Source organism: Rhinolophus sinicus, chromosome 17 (genome assembly GCF_057876585.1).
Source record: "Rhinolophus sinicus isolate RSI-liver-muscle chromosome 17, RSI-T2T, whole genome shotgun sequence".
Taxonomy (NCBI): Eukaryota; Metazoa; Chordata; class Mammalia; order Chiroptera; family Rhinolophidae; genus Rhinolophus; species Rhinolophus sinicus.
This window is the reverse complement of record NC_142517.1, coordinates 159,142,199-159,167,049: the sequence shown is the minus strand read 5'-3', so window position 1 is coordinate 159,167,049 and position 24,851 is coordinate 159,142,199. Positions and strand designations below refer to the sequence as shown.

At 37.6% G+C, this 24,851-nt stretch overlaps 1 protein-coding gene across 6 annotated transcripts; it reads right to left on the bottom strand.

The window, feature by feature from the left end:
• Positions 1-1,368: 1,368 nt before the first annotated feature.
• Positions 1,369-24,791, bottom strand: PHOSPHO2 (phosphatase, orphan 2). 6 transcript variants are annotated; one of them, XR_012498038.2, is made up of 5 exons: positions 24,573-24,791; positions 24,026-24,059; positions 22,135-22,298; positions 13,695-15,201; positions 1,369-12,135 (listed from the first exon to the last, which is right to left on the bottom strand). XR_012498038.2 is itself a non-coding variant. In XM_074337689.2 (5 exons), exon 5 carries the CDS (start codon positions 15,173-15,175, stop codon positions 14,450-14,452), a length of 726 nt encoding a protein of 241 aa, XP_074193790.1. In that variant the 5' UTR covers positions 15,176-15,201; positions 15,424-15,485; positions 22,135-22,298; positions 24,026-24,059; positions 24,573-24,783; the 3' UTR covers positions 14,143-14,449. The 6 variants fall into 6 exon arrangements, 4 of the variants coding, with proteins under 4 accessions (XP_074193790.1, XP_019582951.2, XP_074193796.1 ...); XM_074337689.2 differs by lacking the exon at positions 1,369-12,135 and adding an exon at positions 15,424-15,485 and having other exon boundaries at positions 14,143-15,201; positions 24,573-24,783; XR_012498039.2 differs by lacking the exon at positions 13,695-15,201 and having other exon boundaries at positions 24,573-24,788.
• Positions 24,792-24,851: the final 60 nt, after the last annotated feature.

Sequence of the window (24,851 nt, the reverse complement as noted above, 5' to 3'; positions counted from 1 at the left end):
ATATTAACTGTGAGTAATTGCATAAAATACAAATTTCACCTGCTAGCTCTTTAGTCCACAAATCACTACATAAATAACAGATGAGCATCATGATCAATGACCAATCATGTCTCTGCTTTCAAAGTTGCTAGTGATTGGTCATTGTGCATCTGTTATTCAGTTCACATACAGACAGCAAAGCTTCTAGTTGTCTTACCTCATCTGCTAGTAATAAATCTGTGTAATATTTAACAAAAATAGATCACTGGAAGAGGGCACTGGCCAACAAAAATCAAAGGGCAGCAAAGAATTAAAAAGTGATAATGCTGCAAGTGAAATTTGAATGGAACACAATGAAGTTCTAGAAGGAATAACTGACCATGGAAATGCTGACACTGCTGTCATTGGACGGACTCTGGATATGCAGGCAGTGGAACTTGGTGCAGGTGAATTTATGATTTAAGTGAGGAAAGCTGTTGTTGACAAAAAGGATGAAGGTGTCCCAGTAGAAGTGATGCTGGGAAAAAACTTCATATTAAAAGAACTCGTGGCGATACCTCACAACATTGAAAGTGCAAAGAATAAAATGTTGGAAGCTGATCCAAACTTAGAAAGAACTTGTGACAATTTATCAAGGTATAGAAAGATGGTCACTCCGCATTGTAATTGATGACAAAAAGAAGGCAAGAACTATTCAAACTGCTCTTCATAAATTACTTTTTACAAAAAAATAAAATACTTCAATTTCCGATGTTTATAACTGCATTACACTAAGTAAATATTGCTCTTACTATGTTTTTCATTTTCCTATACATTTATAACTGACAGTAAGAGAGTTTTTAATGTTCTGACAAAAAAGTTTTAAAGGTCACAGGATAATTATAGTTTTTCCCAGTGACTATCAAGATTACTTTGTATTATAATCTTGGACGGTCATTTTTATGGTCCTGCACTACTGTGCAAAGTGAGGACTGCCTGTATTTTCAATAGGACAACATTCTCTGGGAGGAATGGAATGGAAATATGAGCTCAAGTAGAAAAAAGAATGAGATAAAAATTTCCCACTGTTAAAGAACAACTTATTTATGTATTTTTAAATGAATGATGATAGGTTTCAAATTACTATAGCTAGCTTTTACTAAATAGATTTAAAAGTTATTTAAAAACCTATTAAAAAGTAATTATTTACAATATAGTAGAAACTACAACATTGGTGAATGTTTAAACTTATGATGAAAAGTTTTCCATATCAATCTGAAAATGTGGAGGTAAGTACATAGCTTTTCAAAGTTATTTTAGGAGTACTTGTTCAAAAAAATATTGAAAGACCATGGGTCTATTCTCAAAACAGGAATTAGCCTACTATTCTTTGCGGGGGGGGGGGGGGGCGTGGGGTCGTCATTTAAAAGAGAGCAGTTATTGAGAATGTTTTTGGGTGCCACAATTAAAGCTCAATTCCAGATATAATTAATACAAGACAGAGGATCATAAACTAGGATCTTTTTCAATTACAAGCAATAGAAACGCAAATCTTCCAACTAGAAAAAGAATAAAAGAGCTTTTGCTCAAATAAACCAAGACAGAATACTCTTAAATACGCGTAAGTCAAAGATTAAAACTCTCCAACGACTTCTTATCTCATTCAGTAAAAGCTGAAGTATTTAAATGGCCTCCAGGACCCCCACACCCAACCCGCTTCTGTCCTCACCAGGAATGTCCTCAGGGCCTTACGATTAGGGTTCTTTTTACCTGTACTGCTCTTTTCCCCAGCTACTGCTACATGACTGGCTTGCTCACTTCCATCAGGTTTTTGCTCAAATACTAACTTCCCAGTATGGCCTTCATTTACTAACCTATTTAAAATTATCTCCCTACCCCTCCTGCTATTCACTATCCCCCTTCCCTGCTTTATTTTAATCCATAGTACTTATTCCCATCTGTATTACATATTTTGTTTATTATTATTTTTTTTAATTTATTTTTTAAATTTATTGGGGTGACAATTGTTAGTAAAATTACATAGATTTCAGGTGTACAATTCTGTATTACATCATCTATAAATCCCATTGTGTGTTCACCACCCAGAGTCAGTTCTCCTTCCATCACCATATATTTGATTCCCCTTACCCTCTTCTCCCACCCCCCAATATTTTGTTTATTTATCAGTTTATTGTATGATATCTCCCACTAGAATGAAAGCAGTGATTTTTGTCTGTTTTGTTCATGATTATATTCCCAGAACAGTGTCTGCAACATAACAAGTGCTCAATAAATATTTGCTGTATAAATGAAAACATGAAGGGGTTAAAAAAAAGACTTTCAGAATCTTCTTTAAAAACTTGTTCAAGGGCCCACAGTTCTCTAATAAATTACATAAATTAGTTAATTTGCAGACACTGCCCTCCTGAAGCACATGGTCTAAAAGTTTTGTTCTTTATTCACTTCAAATTCAAAGCATCTGGTGTATCTATTCCTTCCTGTTCATTCTCTCTGACCTTACTCTTATCAGGTCTTCATCACTTTTCACTTGACTTACTGCAAGATTTTCCTATATCAGTCTCTTCCCTTTCCTCCCAAACTATTCACCATCTATATACTCCCCAAACACCACTTTCTTCACAGCACTTCCTGTTACTTGCTGCTAAGACCTTCCTGGAAAAAATTCAAACTCAATGGATTAGTTTTCAAACCTGTCCATAAATTAGCCAAATCCCACTTATGAAGCTTTATTCTATATTTCAACCCCTAACTTCATCAAGCCAGCTACCTCATCACTACCTAATGAATATGCTGTGCTCACTCTCATCTTGATTCACACTATTCCCTTCTCCTGGAAAGCTTTCCCATGTCCTTTTCATGTCTCTAAATCCTTTCCATCATTTAAGATGTGATCAGTCTACCTCTTTCATAAAGCTTTTTATATCACAATTAATCAATTGACTGAGTAGAAAACACAATGCGATATGGTCATTTAGTACTTCCTTGACCTAAGTCCTTTTTGTTTATGCTGATTACTAAGATGCTTTACGAAGCATACTTTGGTATTATAAATTACACATGTCCCACTACCTCATCAATCAAATTGTTAAGGTCTTTGAAGGGCATCATTCTTCATAAGACATAGTCCTATACTTCTTATACTACCACAGGTTTGTTTTGTTTGCATATAGTTAGTACCCCCCGAAACATTTGTTGAATGAAGTACTTTTAGCCCTCAAAATTGTGCAATAAGATATTTTTCTGGATTTAAATGTGAAAAGGGCTAAGTTGTTAATTAAGCCCTGAACAATATACTTTCATATTGAATGGAGGATAATAAAATATTGCGTGAACCAGGTTGTGGAGAGTTGTGATTTTGACATGTAACAAAATCCAGAACATGACTGTAGAGTGGTAGACTAAATGTGAATGTGCAGGTTTTCCAATTTGCACTGATTATAAATAATCCTATGCGGCAAAAGGTATTTAGTTTAATTGTAAATATTTTTACTAATTGTTTAGGTATACAACTGAAAATTTATTAATTAAATATAAAAGACAAAGTAATTTTTTTCTAAGTAATAGCTTCCATAAACAGTAGTTTCTAAGAATTTCTGTTAGGAAACATCTATGTTAGTATTTTGTTTCCACATGAGCCATCATCACACAGATACCAGCTTGTATGACAAATAAGTAGGATGGATTATACTTCTCTCCTAGAATACATTATTCTATAAACCCTTGTACAGCACATCAAAAAATCTGTCTACAACAGAACTATCCACTGTCCACCTAAAAAAGAAACCCAACAGGATGCACTAAGTGACAGGGTATTAGGTAAGAGTTTAGTCAATTCAAATATATATTCCCTACAAATGGTGTCATCTGAAGATGTGCTGTGGGGTTACTAGGTCAGTAAAAAACTCTTCCTCTCATCCTTTGAAAAAAAGCATATCTGATAATGTATCAGGCAGGGAAGTAGCTACAAATTCCAGCCCCACTCACAGTATTAATAGAGCTACTCTACCCTGTCCAACGCCTGCTTGCAGTTGCCCTACTGATATATCAGCGGTCTCTTGAAGTAGCTTATGAGACCGTAAAGGATTCTGTAACACTCCCTCTGGGCTAGTATAAACCAAGAGCTAAAAAATTCAAATGTTGTAAAAGTAAATGAATGTGTGGGCACATCAGAGATAACATTTTTCAAAGTAGAATAAAGATGTAAGTATAATGTGCACTACAAAAAACTACACTTGCACTACAAAAGCAGGTTTAAACTAAAAGATGTGTGCCACAATACGTATAACAGCTGGGTAGGAAAAGAAGCCTAATATGTATCTAACACAGGAAAGAAGTGACTGAGTTAGGCATCGAACATATTTGTTATGGTGATTGCTGTGCTGTGACAAAGCTATGGACTGGGTGATAAGGAAAATTTTATATGGGGAAATAATTCTGGTTCTGTGGCTTTAAGAGTAGTAGTATTTAGTATGTATAATTGCTGTATCTTCACTTGATCCACAAATAAAAGACATGGAGTTTTGAGCATTAATAAGTAGTTCTCAAACAGGAATTGTTTTCTTCCCCAGAAGACATATGGCAGTGTCTGGAGACATTTTTGGTTGTCACAACTTGGGCGGTGCCACTGGCATCTAGTGAGTAGAGGTCAGGGATGCTGCTAAATATCCTGCGATGGACAGGAAACACTCCCTCATCTCTCTGAACCCCTACAAGAAATTATCCAGCCCAAAATGTCTATAGGGCCAAAGTTGAGAAAGTCTGCATTAAGTCACTTACTATACCAGGTCCTACTCTAGCAGTTTATTTCTGTGTCTAGTAGTTCTTTGGTGATTAAATGCACAGGAAGTTGGGCAGGCTATTTGGTGGCAGATAAGCTTGCACATCATCACGTTTGGCTGTTTAAGAGGGACCAGCTTGGACTCACTTTTTGAGGTTGAATTCACTTTCAGATGATTTCTATGGCACCCAGACTTGACCTATAGTCAGTCAAGATTGCTTTCTGGTTTTTATAGGAAATGGTGCTACATCCAGTAGGTTTGGCAATCAAGAGGCATCTAGTATCTGAAGTATTTGTAGTAGCCATGTAGACAGAACGCAGGCATGCCCTGGGAGCATTTCTGGAAGAAGAGTACATGACCTCACCACAACAATTCTGTGAATTGCTACTACTTAGGGTTGTGGGAAAGAGGTCATTACATACTTTTCTTTAACAAAGCACATTTCATTGGCGTATATATCAAAGTCTGGTTCAGGGAGCAGCATCAGCATCATCTGTGTGTCAGAAAGGCAGCATCTCAAGTCCGACCCAGACCTACTGAAACAATTTACAGGTTAACATGATCCCCAGACAAGCACTGTGTTCTGCAATACAGTGAGGAGAAAAGAGGAGAAAGACGTGCTTAAAAGACCAAAATGAGAGAACCAGTGACCTGATCCTTTAATACAGCACTGTGTTCAGTTCAGGGACAATCTTGAAGGTCAGAGAGGGCTTATGAGTAGGTCAGAGAATTATGAAAATAAAAATTGATTTCTGAGGATTCAGATAAACTTATAGTGTTTAGCTCAAAGAAAACTAAGCAACATGGAGAGTTCAAACACGTGATCTATTAATATGCTAAAAATGACAGTTAAAGCAGACCCCAAAATGGTTTTAAGTTGTAGTAAAACCTCCTTCAAAAGGCCTTAAAAATAGGATGACGTAGTTTTATTCAAAGAATAGATTTAAAAAGCTCCTTGAAGCACTTAAATTCATAATATTAGATTTACCAAATTTTAGAACAGGAAGGTAGTTATGGTAAATTCACTCAATCTAGTCATTTTACAGAAAACAAAATGAACTCCAGCGAAACAAAAATTTACCAAAGTCACAGAGCGGCTTACCAAAGTTAGCAGTTAGAGCTGGGACCAGAATTCAGGCTGACTCAACTAGTTTTGAAGAATCCTTTTATACTTAGTTCTGTGACTTCACTGAGATTGTTTTCTTACTTTTAAAAGTTGGAATAATATTCCTATTTTGAGCGTTTTGTTTTTTTAATGAGTTTACACACACAGTATACGTCGTAATGTTTATACTAGTTATAATATAGTAACTGTGTCACATCTCAGCACTGTCCTCTTATTTTACTGTGAGTTCTTTGGAGGACAGCGCTCCTTCCCTCTCACCCTTCCTTTTTTTTTTCTTACAAGTCTTTCATAATTTTATTTAACTCTCCTTTCATTTAAAGTGCAAAAATATGTGAATATTTAAAATTTTATTCTTGAAGAATATATTTATTAATACAGGTAAATACGTACGCTGTAATTTTAAGTGACAAAAGCAATATAACAATTATAAGAATCCACCTGTATCAAAGAATATAAATACACACATACAGATACATACACACATACATATACATACACACACACACACACAGACATACACACTTGGAGAAAATTCTGAGAGGATTTGGTTGCCCTGTATGGTGACATTATGGGCAATTATTTTGCAAATGTCACTCAAGCGGTGAAGAAGCAGTGGCGCCTTTGGACAGTAAGTAGCCCTTGGCAAAGCTTTTATCTGGAAGATGCTGGAGAAGGTCTGGGCACAGAGCTGGTTTCATGAGTGTGTGACCTGTGCAGTCAGAAGGGCCCCACTCCCAGTTTAATGCTCTGCTGTTTGAAATTCTTAGTAATTTTTGAACAAGAGACGCCGTATTTTCACCGTTCTCTGGGCCTTGCAAACTATGTAGTCAGTCCTGCTTGAGCAGCTCAGCTCTGGAGCATTCACTGGTAGATGGTAGTGGGGTGTGCTCTATCTCTCAGGAGGTGTTGCTTTATTTCTTTAAATTGTTTCCTTTTTAAAAGAAGTACAGTCATATCATTAAAGTTAGCAGAAAAATTAAATTACCCTTAAACCTTTTAAAGGCAGAGGCATTTTAACCAGCATCTCTTCATCCATCATGTTTGGTGTCTAGTCATAAGAATAAAAAACAATTCATTACTTTAAAATATAAATTGCCAAACATGTAAAAATTACGAAAAAGGTGTGCATGTGAAAATTAGACTACCTATTCCTTGAGAGATGGGATTAGCTACTGTACTAGTTTTCTCTTGGTACATAACAAATTACCACACATTTGGTACCACAAAACAACACAAATATATTATCTCAGTTTCTGTAGGTCAGAAATCTGGGTGTGGTGTGACTGGGTTCTCTGCTCAGGGTCTCACTGGGCTGAAATCAAGGTGTCAGCCTGCACTGTGCTTTTTGCATCTGAGACTCAGGGTCTTCTTCCAAACTCACGTGGTTGTTGGTAGAATTCATTTCTTTGCAGTTACCTGTAGGACTGAGATCCCTGTTTCTTTGCTGGCTGTCAGCTAGGGGTTGCTCTTGGCTCCTAGATGCTGTTCACATTCCTTACTGCATGCCTCCCTCCTTTAAACCAGCAATAGCATGTTGAGTCTTTGCTTGTGATTCGAATCACTGACTCCTCTACTGCTTCCAGCCAGGAAAACTCGCTACTTTTATAGGACTCATGTGCTTAGGTCAGGCCTACCCAGAAAATCTCCCGGTGCCATAAAACATAACCTAATTACAGTAGTAACGTATATCAAGTTCACAGTACTGGGGATTCTGCGTGGCACGTACCCTAGGCAGTGGAAAATCTCTGGGGCCATTTTGGAATTCTGCCTTCCACAGCTGTGCTGTAGTCTCAGGAGAAGAATAGGATGTCCCTGCTTCCCTAGCCAATCCTAGTATGACTTTAATAGTCTTTTCCAATTCACATTTAACTAACGTCTCAATTTTATAAGCTCACATTTCAGCATAGTAAAAAGTAGCCACAAAGAATTTGCTTACCATTGGGGAAACATCAGGATTCTTTCGTCTGCAAAGGGAAGACTTTGGAGAACAAGAATCTGACATTTTAAAAAGCCTAGTTAGCATGTATCAATATATTTGTTTCATTAAATCAAATATAACCTAAAGACATAATAAGCCATATATTCAATTTAGATGTTTATATTTAAAAATGAAGATTAAGACCAGATTATCTAGAAATTATCAAATGTAAGATTTAGAAAAGATTAACACAATGTAATGGAAACAATATTTTTCACAAATATGGCAACTTTAGTATATAAAGTGCTCAGAAAAAAGATAAGCAGATCCTACAGATAAAAAAGGACATATCCAGAACTTTAAAAAAGAAAGTAGAAATGACTCAGTAAAATTCGACCTTGGTGAACTAATATTTATTGAATGCATAGTATGTGTGTGAGGTGCTAGCATATATGACAAGAGCAGGGGTGTTATTCAGCCACTGTTATGTTTGTGGCCAGTATCCATTCTGTTTCGTAATTGTGCTCTGATTGGTTGGAGCCTGTGCAGTAGTGGTTGCTAAATATATTGAATATCACCACTGTGTGCTAAGTGATTTATTATCTTGTAGTGGGCTGAATAATAGCCACCCAAAGATATCAGGTCCTCATCCCTGGAATCTGTAAATGTTACCTTATAAGGAAAATGGGTCTTTGTAGATGTGACTAAGTTAAGGATCTTGAGATGGGGAGATTGTCCTGTATTGTGTGGGTGGGCCCTAAATGCAATTACAAGCATCCTTATAAGAAAGGGGCAGAGGGAGATTTAATATTGACAGAAGAGGAGAAAGCAGTATGACCACGAGGCGGAGATTGAAATGATGCAACCACAAGCCAAGGAATGCTGGCAGCCACAGAAGCTGGAAGAGACAAGGTACAGATTCTTCCCTACAGCCTCCAATGGAGAGTGGGTCTCCTGACATCTTGACTTTAGCCCTTGTACACATCTTGACCCATTTGAGATCCTGAGACCCATTTGAAACTGTTTTGAACTTTTGGCCTTTGGAACTATGAGACAATAAATTTCTATTCTTTTAAGCCACCCAGTTTAATTTGTTAGTAGCTACAGTAAACTAATACAATGCTTAATTCAGTAAACCTTCACAACAATCTTAGGAGATAGGTACTATTATTATCTCCAGTTAACAGATAAAGAAGTTGAGGTATTGAAAGGCTAGTAATTTACACAATCCAGGGCTTGCACTTAAATTCAGATCTTCTAATCCATAGCAGGATTTTTTTGTTTGTTTGTTTCTTTTCACCACCTTGTTGTATTAGCAGTGTAAAATGAGATAAAATTTCTGCTTCTGCAGGAACTGGGACTAACCCAACCCTCCCACTATAAACAATGAGGAAACTGGACAAAGTACATGAAATAACAGTTTTCAGGCACTAAACAAGCGGCGCAGGACTGTGATCCCTAAGAGAAAGGAAACAGATAAAGCAGCCCTATAATTGCTTGTATTTCTGCCTAGAGACACTTTCTAGCTCAAGGTACAGGAAGAGGGAATCCCTGGCAGACTATGGTGGTCTTGCTGAGTTGAGGAGATGGAAATAAGTTTTGGGGAGGCAGAAGTGGCTGGAATTTGCAGGGCAGAATATGAGACAGGAAGGAGCTAAATTAAGAGAGTTCCAGAAATCTGGAAGGGGAGATGTCCCCTTCAGTCTGTGACACAATACTAAGCCATACATGCATAGGGTGAAACTCCATAAATCTGGGCAAAGAATGACCTTAGAATTGTAAGTTAAACAATTTCGAGAGATCATACAGAACTGGAAGATATTTGAGTTCCAATCAGACCCTGAGACGCACTGGGTTTGATCTACTAGGGAACAAAGAAGCAAAGGGGAAGAACAATGCTTATATTAAAAAGGCAAAAGGAAAAAGAAAAAAACACAAATAGAGGGATGGATAGATATGTGATAAAACAAGCAGAGTAAAATGTTAATGGTGGGGCCGGCCCGGTGGCTCAGGCGGTTAGAGCTCTGTGCTCCTAACTCCGAAGGCTGCCGGTTCGATTCCCACATGGGCCAGTGGGCTCTCAACCACAAGGTTGCCAGTTCAATTCCTCGACTCCCGCAAGGGATGGTGGGCAGTGCCCCCTGCAACTAAAATTGAACACAGCACCTTGAGCTGAGCTGTGCTGAGCTCCCGGATCGCTCAGTTGGTTGGAGAATGTCCTCTCAACCACAACGTTGCCGGTTTCGACTCCCGCAAGGGATGGTGGGCGCACTGGGATGGTGGGCCCCCTGCAACTAGCAACGGCAACTGGACCTGGAGCTGAGCTGCGCCCTCCACAACTAAGACTGAAAGAACAACTTGAAGCTGAACAGCACCCTCCACAACTAAGATTGAAAGGACAACAACTTGACTTGGAGAAAAGTCCTGAAAGTGCACACTGTTCCCCAATAAAGTCCTGTTCCCCTTCCCCAATAAAATCTTTAAAAAAAAAATCTTAATGGTAAAATCTAGATAGTAAGCATACAGGTGTTCAATGAAAAATTAAAGGGTTAATAAGGGAATATTATGACAAATATTATGCCCATAAATTTTACAACTTACATGAAATAGACAAAATCCTCAAGAGACACTATGGTGACTTTAAAGTATGTCCACACTTTGACTCCTCCTTCAAAGGGGAAGTCTTATTCTCCTTCCTTTGAGCACTTAGTGTTCTGTTTTAACAACTAAAATATGGCAGAAGTAATGATATATAACTTCTGAGACTAGGTCACAAATGTCATTGTGGTTTCCTCTTTGCCCTCTCTCCGATCGCTCACTTGGCAACAAACGATGTCCTTAGGACACTTAAGCAGCTCTTTGGAGAGGCCCATGTGGTTGGAAATTGAGGCCTCCTGCCAACAACCAACAATAAATTGAGACTTACTGATAATAATCTGTGAGACACTGAGGCCTTCTGTAGGAAGCCATAAGAGTGAGCCACCTTGCAAGCAGATCCGCCAGCCCTAGTCACGCTTCTGTGACTACTGCCTTGTACACATCTTGACCCATTTGAGATCCTGAGCCAGAACAACCCAGCTAAGTGCTCCTGAATTCCTGGCCCACAGAAACTGTGAGGTAATTAATGCTTAGTTTTAAGCTGTTACATTTTGAGGTGATTTACTATGCAGCAATAGATAACACATACTGTCAACTACCAAAGATTGTGATAAAAACTATACAAACTGAATAGTCCTGTATCTATTAAAGAAATTGAATTACTAGCTAAAAACCTTCCAACAAAGAAAACTCCAGGCCTAGATGGCTTTACTGTTGAATTCTGCCAAACATTTAAGAAAGAATACCAGCTGTTTGTTGTTCCTTTCAATGTCATTTTTAGGTGTGTTTTTTTCGGCTGCTTTATGCTTTTTCCATCTTTGGTTATCAGCAGTTTTACAATGATGTGATTTCACATTGTTTTCTTTTTATCCTGTTTGGGGTTCTTGAATCTGTAGTTTAATAACTTGTATCAATTTAGTAAAGTTGTCATTATCTCTTAAAATATTGCTTATTTTCTTACTCCTTTCCTTCTGGACACTGAATTCCTATGTTAGATCTTACAGTATCTTCTATGTCTCCTACTTTTCTGTATTTTCATTATTTGATCTTTTTCTACATCATCCTGGATATTTTCTTCTAACTTGTGTTCATTTGTTAATTCTCTCTTCAGCTATATCTGTTCTATTGTGAAATCCATCAAGATTCCAATTTCAGTCATAGTAATTTTCAGCACTAGTATTTCCATATATTTTCTTAATAATTTTCAATCCTTTCCTAAATTCTCCTAACTTTAGTTTGTGTCTGAAAATTCCGAATCTGGATGTCCTTCATATCTGTTTAAATGGAAATTTCTACTGGTGTTCAATCATGTCTCTTGGTGCGGCTATTTTTTTATTGTGTGACTTACAGTGTACTTGCAAAACTGTTTATATTTTGAGACCTATTGCATTAATTTCCTATTGCTGTATAACAGTATTACCCCAAACTCAGTGTCTTTAAACAACACATATTTATTATCTCATGGGTCCTGTGGGTCAGGAGTCCAAGCACAGCTTAGCTGGGGATTCTGTTTCATGGTCTCACAGGCTGCAATCATAGTGTCAGCCTGGGCTGTGTATCAGCTGAGGCTCCGCTGGCGAAGGATTCACTTTCAGGCTCACATGGTTGCAGCATTCAGTTCCTTGTAGACTGCTGGACCAGTGACTATTTCTTGCAGTTGGCTAGAGGCCATCCTCAGTTGCTCACCATGTGGCCCTCTCTGAAGACCAGCACACAACAGGTGCTTTACAACATTGCTTCAAAATCAATAAGAGAGAAGAGAGTTCCTTAACAAGATGGGAATTAGAATATGGTATAATGTAATCATGTATAATTACATACATCCCATCATCGTTGTGGTAGCCTATTGATTAGAAGCAAGTCATATGCCCCCTCCTTCACACACAAACAATGAATACCAGGATACAGGGATAATGGGGGGCCATCTTAGAATCTGCCTACCATTCCTAGGATGTTAACATTCTCTTGAGATAATTTAGATTTGCTTCTGCCATGCACCTGGGAGCTCTAAAAATCGTAAATAACCTCAATCCAATTTCAGGGAAAGAGTATTCAAAGCTGAGATGCCACCCCTTTGCAGGTATGCATACTTCTGGATCAGTTTTACCCCTAATGGGCAATTCTAATTCCTTTTGGGATTCTGATTCAAAGGGGAAAGGTTTTACGCAGGCCACATACCTCAATGCCTCTTCCCCTGATACTATGTGATTGTCAAGATAGCCACTCAGCAGCTCAAACACCACTTAAGAATCAGCCAACACTTCTGGGGAAAATCAGCTCACCTATCTACGTTTCTGTGCTTCCGTAGCAATTGTTCATTGTTGTCTGCTCTCTCATGTCTTTAGGCAGGTATTTTTAAATGTTTTCAAGCTATCAGCTTTTCTAGATGTGCTCATTAGAAGATCTGGTCCAAATTACTTGCTCTACCATTATTATAAATGAAAGTCTTACAATTATTATTTTTTACTTCCATAATTTGTAATTTGTCACTGGCCTTCACATGTAGAGATGATAATCTATAATGATAATGTATAAGAGTAAATATGTTTAAACATAATCTAACCTAAAAATGTAAAGCAAAACAAAGATTTACTTTTCCAATCTGAAAAAATTAAAAAGTATCATTTTTTCCCACTAAATTATATTGAACACTTCTATTTCCAGAGCTTTCCATAATAGAAAAAGAAAATCCTAATATTATTACATAATGGATATATATGCCTAAAACATGGGAGCCTAGAAATTAACATGGAATTATAAATATTTTTAGATCACCTGGTATTTTGCTACTGTCCCTATATAAAAAGGTCTCTTAAATGTTGAGTATTCCTACAAATTACATATATCATTCAAGACTGCACTGACCAGCAGAAATAACACACTGATTAAGCCAGCATACTGGAGTTATAGTTGTGATACTGATGTTAATTTAAAATATTTCAAGAACATTAATTTGCATTTAATCTCAAAAGGAAAGTCTGAAATTGATGAAAACTTGGGCAACAGGTACTGCATCCTTATCTCTAAAATATACAGATTTGGGAGAACATTATATTGAGGGTGTCAAAAAAATGTATACACATTTCAAGGAAAAATTGTATTAAAATTTAATACTCAATATGTACTGATAACAAAGATGATTATAAGTCATGTGTACACATTTTTTTGGCACCCTAAGTATATTTGGGGGTCTTTTATTCTTATGTGACTAAAGCATTGGGCTCTTTTATTTTTTTAAAGATTTTTTTATTGGGGGAGGGGAACGGGACTTTATTGGGGAACAGTGTGTACTTACAGGATTTTTTCCAAGTCAAGTTATTGTCCTTTCAGTCTTAGTTGTGGAGGGCGCATCTCAGCTCCAGGTTCAGTTGCCATTGTTAGTTTAAGGGGGCACAGCTCACCATCCCCTGCGGGAGTCGAACTGGCACCTTGTGGTTGAGAGCCCACTGGTCCATGTGGGAATCGAACTGGCAGCCTTCGGCATTAGGAGCACGGAACTCCAACCGCCTGAACCACCGGGCCGGCCCCTGGGCTTTTTTTAAAGATATGTAACTACTAGACATGCTTTTGAAATAAATATCTAAGAGAGTAAAATTATGACTACTTTCTCTGAGAATTTAAAAAATATGTAATCTATCATGCATCTTTGGTAGAGACCACTTACCTCAATTCTGTACTCCTTTTTTTCCAATTTTTCCAGGCATATGACCATCTGGAATAAAAGCGATATTTTTCATTCTTCCTTATAGTTAGGTGGGGACATTGTGCCATTTTGGCCAATGCAATTTAAATGAGCATGCAACTCACTGCCTTCCTTCTTGCTGACCATAATATTGATGTGAGGGCTGGAGTTTGGACAACAATCTTGGATCATAAGTTGGAAGCCAAATGCTGGAAGTTGGTAGAGCAACACAGTAGCTTTGAGATACTTACCTCTGGAATTTTTAAGTGAGAGGAAAAAAAATCTTTCTTTTTCTTAAGCTACTGGTATTTGGAGTTTTAGTTTTATGCTGCTGTACTTAACTAATACACATTTTAATTGTTGGCATATTACTCCTTTATTAGAAATTGTAAATGAGAAATTACTTCAACACCTGAAGACCAAGCTACAACACAATATTCCATAGGCTCAAGATTTTGAGACATTCTGGAAAGAGTTTTCTGTAAAGTATATCCTTTCCGTGGCATCGCAACATCATTCTTCTTTAAAAAGGTTACTGGACAAAGATCATTTCCACCATCACCAATATAAACAATTCGCGTATAAGTCACTCCCTGTTGTAATTGTTTATCTACAAATTCTACCAAAACTACATTTTTGCAAAGATTTTTGGGACACCTATAGCAAGAATGAGCATGATAATTTTCCACAGTGAGATGACCACTGCCATCAAAAGCTGCTGGATTTGTAAACACTTTATCAAACACATCATGAAAATTGGTTGCTTCTAAAAACCAATCTATGAAGACTGAATTTGAATCCGAAATAATGATGCAATCAAACTTGTCCTTGTTCTTTCTTATAAAGTTTAAAAGCTCCACCATTCCTGAAGTGAAAGGCATTGATGTTACTGCTCTTTTCATTTCATCTTCTCTCACACCTTTATCTCCCAAGTACTTGAAGACTCTGCCCATAAATTCTGTCCAAAATCCTTTTTTATAAGACTCTTTTAGTTCAACGGGAAGCTTTTTCTCTGGAGCACATCGTACAATCCAGGTGTCACTGTTGTCATCTATGATTGTATTGTCAAAGTCAAAAACCAGCAAAATTTTCATGGTTCCAGAAACAGATTTGGGTTACCCTGAAAAAGAAAAAATATTCCCTAAACACTCTGTTTCACATATCTAGCTATTATACTTATTTAGCAAACATTATTGAGTGTTAATCTGCTAAAACATATAAACAAATTAAAATGATTAAGCATTTTAAGACACCATTTAAGCACTTTTTCCTAAGAAGCAAAGTTTTCATATTTGAATATTCTAAGTGAATGGAAAACAGAATATCTAAAAAGGATACTCACAGTATTATTATATTCCTGTGGGAATTGTTTCTTGACCATTCAGAATTAAACTATAGAGCTACCTACCGAGAGAAGTAATGAAACAATTCTTCTCTTTTCTAAATTAGTCTAATTTAGAAAAGTTTTAAAAGAATATAGAAAAGGGGCGGCCAGATGGCTCAGTTGGTTAGAGCGTGAGCTCTTAACAACAAGGTTGCCGGTTCCATTCCCACATGGGCCAGTGAACTGCACCCTCTACAACTAAAGTGAAAACAACGGCTTGAGCTTGGAGCTGGGCCACCAGTGGGGGTCCGGTTGGAGCAGTGGCTCAGTTGGTTAGAGCGTGAGCTCTTAACAACAAGGTTGCCGGTTCCATTCACACATGGGCCAGTGAACGGCACCCTCTACAACTAAAGTGAAAACAACGGCTTGAGCTTGGAGCTGGGCCACCAGTGGGGGTCCGGTTGGAGCAGTGGTTAGAGAGTGGTGCTCAAAACACCAAGGTCACCGGTTTGAGTCTCACATGGGCCAGTGAGCTGTGCCTTCCACAACTAGATTGAAAAACAACAACTTGACATCCTGGAAAAATCACACTGTTCCCCAATATTCCCCTATTAAAAAAAGAAGAATACAGAAAAAAAATGTAGGCTAATCATTCTTATTGTTTTTATCAAGCATAGTCAAATCGATTAGCTTAAAATATTTACAATAATCTTCATGTTAACTAACAGGTCGTGTATAATATTGACTGTGTACTAACCACAATTCAGACCAAATTTAATATAACATGAAATCTTGCAAACTTTAAATAATTTTTTAAAAGGTGTTCAGCTTGAAATTAATTTCTAGTGAAAATGCCAATGCTGTAACTAAATGGTTGCTTGATGCTGTACTTGAAATTCTAAACAAATTACTTGAAGTGGAGGTCAATTCAGTTCTTCTAGACTAGTAGTAATTTTTATTAACAATTTTCAAATTTACTGACATTTTCTCTAGGTTGCTTAGCTCTGGAGTGCCAAATAATCTGGATATACCTGAGTAATCACATTGCTTATGATGTGACAATTACTTAAATCTCTGTTTACATTAAAAGATAATGAAGCTTGTTAATTATAAATTTAAAGAGAAAAGAATTGGTCAACAGATGGTATGGTTGAAAATTATCATGTAAAAATGATAATTATAGATTATGCAAACAAAAGCTACAATTAGTATGTGTAGACAAAAAATTTTTTAAAAAAGAGTAATACTAAAGATATTACTATACACCAGACACTGGACTAAAGACTTTATAATTATCATCTCATTTAACTGTTATAACCCTTTTAAGTAGGAATTATCCTCATCTTAAAAATATGTAAGCTGGAGCCCAAGTATTAGTTAAGTTGGTTAAGTATCAGTTAAACGGCAGAGCTGGAATTTGGACTCAGGCTGGCTTGGCTCCAAAGTTCATGCTTTTAAATACCACACTCTAGTGTGTAACACATAGAATATTTAAAAACTGTTTAAAATAAAATACTAAGGTCATTTTGATGAAAATATGTTTAATTATATGAAAACACTCATTAGTCTCAAAGTACATATTAACTGTATTAAATCTGTGCTCTACTTTATAACCATTCTGAGGTTTTAGCAAAAAATTCTAAATTTGTGAAGAATCCCACAAATAAGAAAAAGAAGAGATCAATTAAAAATTGAAAACATGGCATTTAACCACATGTATTCTCTGATTTATAACAACAGACATCCAGTAGGTGAAACAGAGAATAGAGCTCATGACCCATATAAGAATAAGTATTTGGTATCTCTCAGGTTAGAATATCGGGATTTCTGGTCAAGATGGCAAAGAAGGTAAACTGTGCTCACCTCCACCTATGATCACATCACAATTAAAACTAAATTATAGAGCCACCTTCACTGAGAAACACCTGAGGACTAGCTGAACAGAATTCCTTTAACTAAGGATATAAAGAAGAAACTACATTGAGCTAGGTAGGAGGAGTGGAGACATAAAACAGGCAGGTCCCTTATCCACAGTGTGGAGATTAAGAAACAGGAGGAATGCCTGGGCAATGGAGGTCCCCACTGAGAAGAGAGGGGTCGCAGCCCCACACCAGGCTCCTCAGCTGAGGGCTAACTGTGAAAACTAGCAGAGATGGCATCTAAGGAAGACAAAGGGCTGTTAGAGACCAAGGTGCTGTTCTTAAAGGGCCCACAGACAGACTCACTCACCTACAAACTCACTTACTCTAAGCTCAAGCACAAGTTCAGCAGCTTGAAAAGTGCCAGGGACATACAAAGAGGAACTAAATTGACTCACTTCAGGGTAAGGGCTGGAGGGGCAGGGGTCAGGGCAACTCTGACAGAACTGGTGATAGACATCGTTTTCCTTGTTGGGCTATTCTTTCATCCAATTGGCCTGGTACAGGCAGGTGCCAAATCTGTGATCTCTGTTAAAATGGCTCATATCGTTTGCCCCACCCTGGTCATTCCCTGAGAACGAGCCCCACTCAACTCACTCACCAGGCCTGAGCCTCTTCCAGCAGCAACTCCACAGGAGTGTCCTGCCTTGGCTCATGCTACAGACTCAAAGGACTGCAAACCCCAAAAGAGTACTGGCTGTCCTAGACTTGCGCTGCAGATATTCTCAAAGGTCCACAAATCCCAACCAAGCAGCAGCCGGCCTTGGCATGCAGTGTAGCTCCTGCCTAGGATCCCCAAGCCCAGCACAAGTGGTGACTGGTCTCAATTTGCATCGTAACTCCCATCAGGTGGCCCCAAAACTGGCATAAGCAGAGGTCAGTCTTAGAGTGTAATGTAGCTCCAACTAAACAGCCTCAAGCCTGGCACAAGTGGTAGGTGATTTCAGCTCACATCGTAGTACCCACCAAAGGATGCTATGTCCAACACAAGTAGCAGCTAGCCTTAGTTCGCAGCATAGCCTCTCCCAAGCACCTCGAAGCCCAGCACAAGAGACAACCAACCACAGATAACTTTGTAGTTCCTACCAATGGACCCAAGCTTGGCACAAGAGGCAGATGACCTTGACCCAACACACGTGGGGGACAGATTCAGATTGCACCAGTGCCCCACCCAACTAGCTCCACAAATGACACACCCAAAGGGAAGGATGGACTCAGCTGGCACCAGAGCCCTGCTAAAGTGACTCCCACTCTTTGGGGTTAACCCCCGCACAACAGCTCATCCACTGTAGTCACAGCCAGCCCTCACAGCCAGTCAGCCTGAGCGTCAACCCCACCCACTAACATGCCATCAGCAATTGAGACCTAACTACAACAGGAGAGCACATACAACCTATATAGGGGACACTCCTGGATCACCTGGCTGAGATAACCAGGGAAACTGCACCACTGGGCCCCACAGGACACCTTCTACATAATCTGAAAGTTTTCCCTTTAAGATCAGGAACAAGACAAGGACGCCCACTCTTGCCACTTTTATTCAACATTGTATTAGAAGTCCTAGCCACAGACAAGAAAAAGAAATAAAAGGTATCCTAATTGGAAAGGAAGAAGTAAAACTGTCGTTTTTCAGATGACATGATACCATACAGAAAGGACTCCAAAGATCTCACCAGAAAAACTATTACAATTAATAAAGGAATTCAGTAAAGTAACAGGATATGAAATTAATATTCAGAAATCATTTGCATTTTAATATACCACTAATGAAGTATTAGAAAGAGAAATCAAGAAATTAAGAAAATAATCTCATTTACAGTTGCATCAAAAAGAATACCTAGGAATACATTTAACCAAGGAGGTGAAAAACCTGTACTTGAAAACCTTAAGACACTGAAGAAAGAAATTGAAGAGGATACAAACAAATGAAAGGATATACCATGTTCACAGATAGGAAGAATTAATATTGTTAAAATGTCCATACTAAGTAAAGTAATCTACAGATTCAATGCAATCCCTATCAAAATAACAATGGCATTTTCCACAGAGCTAGAATAAATAACCCTAAAATGTATATGGAACCACAAAAGATCCTGAAGAGCCAAAGCAATACTGAGAAAGAAGAACAAAGTTGGAGATATCATGCTTCCTGATATCAAACTATACTACAAGGCTATAGTAATCCGAACAGCATGGCACTGGCATAGAAACAGACACATAGATCAATGGAACAGAACAGAGAGCCCAGAAATAAATCCATGCCTATATAGTCAATTAATCTATGACAAAGGAGGCAAGAATATACAATAGGGTAATGACAATCTCTTCAATAATAGGTATCGGGAAAACTGGATAGATACATAGAAAAAAAGGAAACAACACTACTTTCTTACACCATATACAATAATAAACTCAAAATGTATTAAAGCCTTAAATGTAAGACCTGAAACCATGAAACTCCTGGAAGAAAAGATAGGCAGTATGAGTCTTCGCAATATTTTTTGGATATATCCCCTCGGGCAGGTGAAACAAAAGGAAAAATAAACAAATGGGACTACATCAAACTAAAAAGTTTTTGCACAGCCAAGGAAACCGTCAACAAATGAAAAGACAACCTACTGAATGGGAAAACATATTTGCTAATGACAGATCCAATAAGGGGTTAATATCCAAAATATATAAGGAACTCATACAACTGCAACCTAACACCAAAAAACAAAACAAAAACAAAAACAACCCAACAATCTGATTAAAAAATGGGCAGAGGGCCTAAAGAGACATATCTCCAAAGAGGACATGTAGATGGCCAATAAACACATGAAAAGATGCTCAACATCACTAATCATCAGGGAAGTGCAAATTAAAAGCACAATGAGATATCACCTCACACCTGTCAGAATGGCTACCATCAATAAATCAATAAACAAGTGCTGGTGAGGATGTGTAGAAAAGAGAACCCTTGTGCACTGTTTGTGGGATTGTAAATTGGTACAGCCACTATGGAAAACAGTATGGAGGGCCCCCAATTAAAAATCACCCAGCAATTCCACTTCTGGGTAGAATTTATTTGTTTTAGAAGTCTAAAGCACTAATTTGAAAAGATGTATGCACCCTTATGTTCACTGCAGCATTATTAACAATAGCCAAGATATGTAGGCAACCTAAGTGTTCACTGACAGACAAAGGGATAATGAAGAAGTGGTACACATATTCAATGGAATATTACTCAGCCATATAAAAGAATGAAATCTTACCGTTTGCAACAACATGGATGGACCTAGAGGATATTATGCTAAGTGAAATAAGACTGAGAAAGACACATACGATATGATCTCACTTATATGTGGAATTTAAAGAACAGAAAAAACAAAATAAAAACAGAGTCATAGATGCAGAGAATAAACTGATAGTTGCTAGATGGGGGGGCATTAAGGGTGGGTGAGAGAGGTGAAGGGATTAGGAAATACAAATTGGTAGTCACAAAATAGTCACGGGGATATGAAATACAGTATGGGTGATATAGTCAATAATGTTGTAAAAACTATGTATGGTATCAGATGGATACTAGACTTACTGGGAGGATCACTTCATAAATTGTATAAATGCCTAAGCACTGCGTTGTACACCTGAAACTGATATAATAGTGAATGTCAAATATAATTAAAATAAAATAAAATAAAATATATGTATGGTCACGGGATATAAAGTAGAGCATAGGGAATATAGTCAATGGCATTATTAATAATAGCCAAGATATGGAGGCAACCTAAGTGTTCACTGACAGATGAATGAATAAAGAAGAAGTGGTACATATATACAATGGAGTATTAACCATAAAAAAGAATGAAATCTTACCATTTGCAACAACATGGATGGACACAGAGAGTATTATACTAAGTGAAATAAATCAGACAAAGACAAATACCATGTAATTTCACTGATACCTGTAATCTAAAAACCAAAACAAATGAACAAACAAAACAGAAACAAACTCATAGATACAGAGAATGAACTGATGGTTGCCAGATGGGAGGGAGGTTGGAGGAGCTGAGTGAGAAAGGTGAAAGGGATTAAGAAGTACAAATTACCAGTTATAAAAATAGTCAAAGGGATGTAAAGGACAGCATAGGGAATAATAACTATTCCCTATATAATGACTATGTATGGGGTCAAGGGGTAGAAGGCTTATCAGGGTGATCATTCCGTAAGGTATATGAATGTCTAACACTATGTGGTACACCTGAAACTAATATAACATTGTATGTTAACTGTAATTGAAAAAAAAAAAAAAAGGAGAAGATCTGGAGAATAACCTAGAGGGGTATCTCCTGTGGTATGAATTTAGATGGTATATAATATTCTGATACTCTGGATCTTTGTATGTCTAAATGTCTAATCCAGGTGTCTCACTAGCTCCCACAGACTGAAGTGCAGAATTCACTTTCCCACAGAAACAATATAATAAGTAGCAATAAGGCATAGTTGACAATCACATTAGTACTGTACCTAGGTATATGTCAAGTTAAACATGCTTTTTAAGTATTCTGAATTTATACATAATTAACCATTTTTTTTCAAATGGAACTCATTGTTGGTTAAAAACTATCTCAAGCTTATATTTAATTAGCCACAAATTACCGAAATTCCTGAACTATTAACCTAAAACTAATAAGATGTATCATACGCCTGAAGTTAACATAGTTCCACTGCTATTAATTTCTATCTAAAAGTCAAACTTTCTGAATTTCAGATCTTTTTATATTTGTCTTTTCCTCAGCATTCAACATAAAACTTTATTAAAAATACTTACCCGACTTAGTATTTCCAACACAATCTTACTTCACCATAAAGTTCTAACAGTCAGGACAATCTTCAGTTTTAAACACCAGTCAGTTTCTAACACATTACTCCTACTCCATATGCAGGAAACAAAGTCCTCTGGTTAGGAGCAAAGGAATGGAGACCTCTTAACTCCTAAAATTAATAAGAGTATTTAAGATATTTTTAAATTTATGTTTTCTAATTATGCTATTTTCTCTTACATCAGAAAAGCACCTATTGGCAATGGGAGAAACAAATTTTTGATTAAATAGAAACTTTATATACAAAACAGGGTATGTTATGTAAACATGTTGTTATCCAGTGGATAAAATCCCAAGTGTTAGGCTGACTATGTTGCGATTTCCAGAGTCTATATTTTTCTTTTCACTTGTTAAATTATAGACAAATACAATATTCTGTTGTCAGTAAACATTAAAAGGTTTAGTGCTGTATTTGAGATGTCTCCGAAAATTAAGGTGTGCACAAAGATTTAGTTTTAATGTAAATCTATTTTGAAACCAATTTGTTAAAATTCCCAAAAATAGTTATTAACTATTCTCTTCAAAAGCATGTGCATTGTATATTTGGTATATCCACAATGTTTCCATAGTCTAATAATAACCTATGTACTTCTAACAATAATAAAAACTGGAAACTACACAGACATCAAACTGGGGATAAGACATACTTGTTAAATAAGATATGTATGTGATAGCCATATGATGGAATATTTAGCTAGTAAAAGCAAAGATGTTCAGTTTAAATTAAACAAGCAAATCACAAAAATATGCCCAGTATAATGCCATTTTTGTTTTTTTTAAAAATAAGTGTCTTTGTGTACAGTGGTAGGAGCATGGGTGGTTCAACTGTTGTGCAATCTTTTTCTACACTGATTTTTTTCTCCAAAATAATTTAAAGTCTGTTTTAGATCAAAGTGTATATTCACATGCTATCTTCTGAATTTCTCAACAAAGAAAAAACAAAAGGAGCAGATGTATTAGAGACCTAACTAACTCTAGATTGAGTTGGCTCTGAAGATCCATGGGTTAGAGCTAGAACAAGGTGTAGGAAGTCAAATTATATCAGACAACCATGTCAAATTGGCAAATTCCTGACATCAAATCTCATATGATTCAAATACTTTTTGTAAGCAATTTAGTAGAAATTCTAGAGAATTTTTATTGGAAGGTAATTCTCCGTGGGTCTCTACGGGTTCCGCTTGTCTTACAAGCACAGCACTCACTGCTCTTTGCTCTAGACCAGGGGTGTCCAAACTTTTTTCAACGTTTTTTACCAAGGGCCATATGCGGTAAAATACACAAACAGCCGGGCCACTCCCTGGAGGTGAAGTACGTATTGCCTCACCTGGTTTATTTAAGTAAACTAAACATATTTTTGGAATTTGCTGTGGGCCAATAAAAAATGGATTGCGGGCCGCAATTGGCCCACGGGCCGCAGTTTGGACACCTCTGCTATAGACTATTGTTTCAAAAATGAATGTATAGAAAACAGCTTTGAAAGGCATGTTTATTATTCATTGTAATCAAGATTTGGGTTCCTTAACCTAACTCCATGTGCAGGTGACTTCTGGCCTTCTTTACATCATCCTGTGGGGTCTGGGGCAAAACTGCTGATATTCCGGCTACTGCTGTAATTCACCTCTGCATCTAATTCAGGTGTATCTGATGTAATCCAGGTCTGCATCTTCTACAAAACTGTGGCAAGCTACCTCAAGTTGTTAGTATGCAAGTAGGATAAAATCTCTGACCTTTCCCAGTTCTTGACATTTTAAACTCTATGCTTCCAAAAATCCCCACCAATGTTGTATGTGCAAGAACTAATTTTTGTCAACAAATAGTTTATTAATACTTCATACTTACTAGCATTATTACGGTGGGACATCTGATAGAACACCTGAAGAAAAACAGTACAACTATGTGTTAGAAGTTTAGCGATTAATAATTTTACCTCCTTTCATTTTGAGCGACTCCAATCGGGTGCCTAATGTGTACATACTGTAGCTAACTAGCTTGTAACGAAATAATTTGTACCTTGATGTGTTAGAAAAGGATCTTTTGAAACCAAGCCCACCATCCACTCTTAACAGATTTTTTTGTCCTTAGAGGTCCCCCAAATACGTTCAATTTACTGTATTTACCAAGCAATTTAAAATACCTTAAAGGTCCTAACATGAATGTTCTGAGACAACATCCAAGTTTTACCATTTCTATATTTTAAAAAACTAAGTCCCGTCTATCCCGGATCATGCCTTAGAAACCAAAGTAGCCAAAGTATTTAAAAGTAGGTTTTCTGTCCATTAATCCCTGGGTTTCTTAGCTAAGGGAGGACTTTGCCCTTCACCTTTACGACCGCGAGGAGGACTGTGGGCCGCACACAACCAAGCCTAGGCCCCGCTCTCTCACACACCTGTGAGGTTCGCCCGGAAGATAAGCGCATGAAACTACTTGGGGGTCGTCCCCCGCGAGGCACGCAGTGAGTTAGAATGGAAACACCAGGCCCAGCGGGTTCCCTAGGTGTCCTCACTGGCCCAGGCCGGGCGTCAGGAAGCGCCTTAGCCTCCGCCCCGCTCCCGCGGAGTCCTCCTGCGCATGTCGGCTGGGCCGCCCCATCCGCACGCCCGGCCTCGGCTCCCCGCGCAGGCGCAGCCTAGGTTCTCCAGCCCCACTGCAGACTGCGGTGTATTTT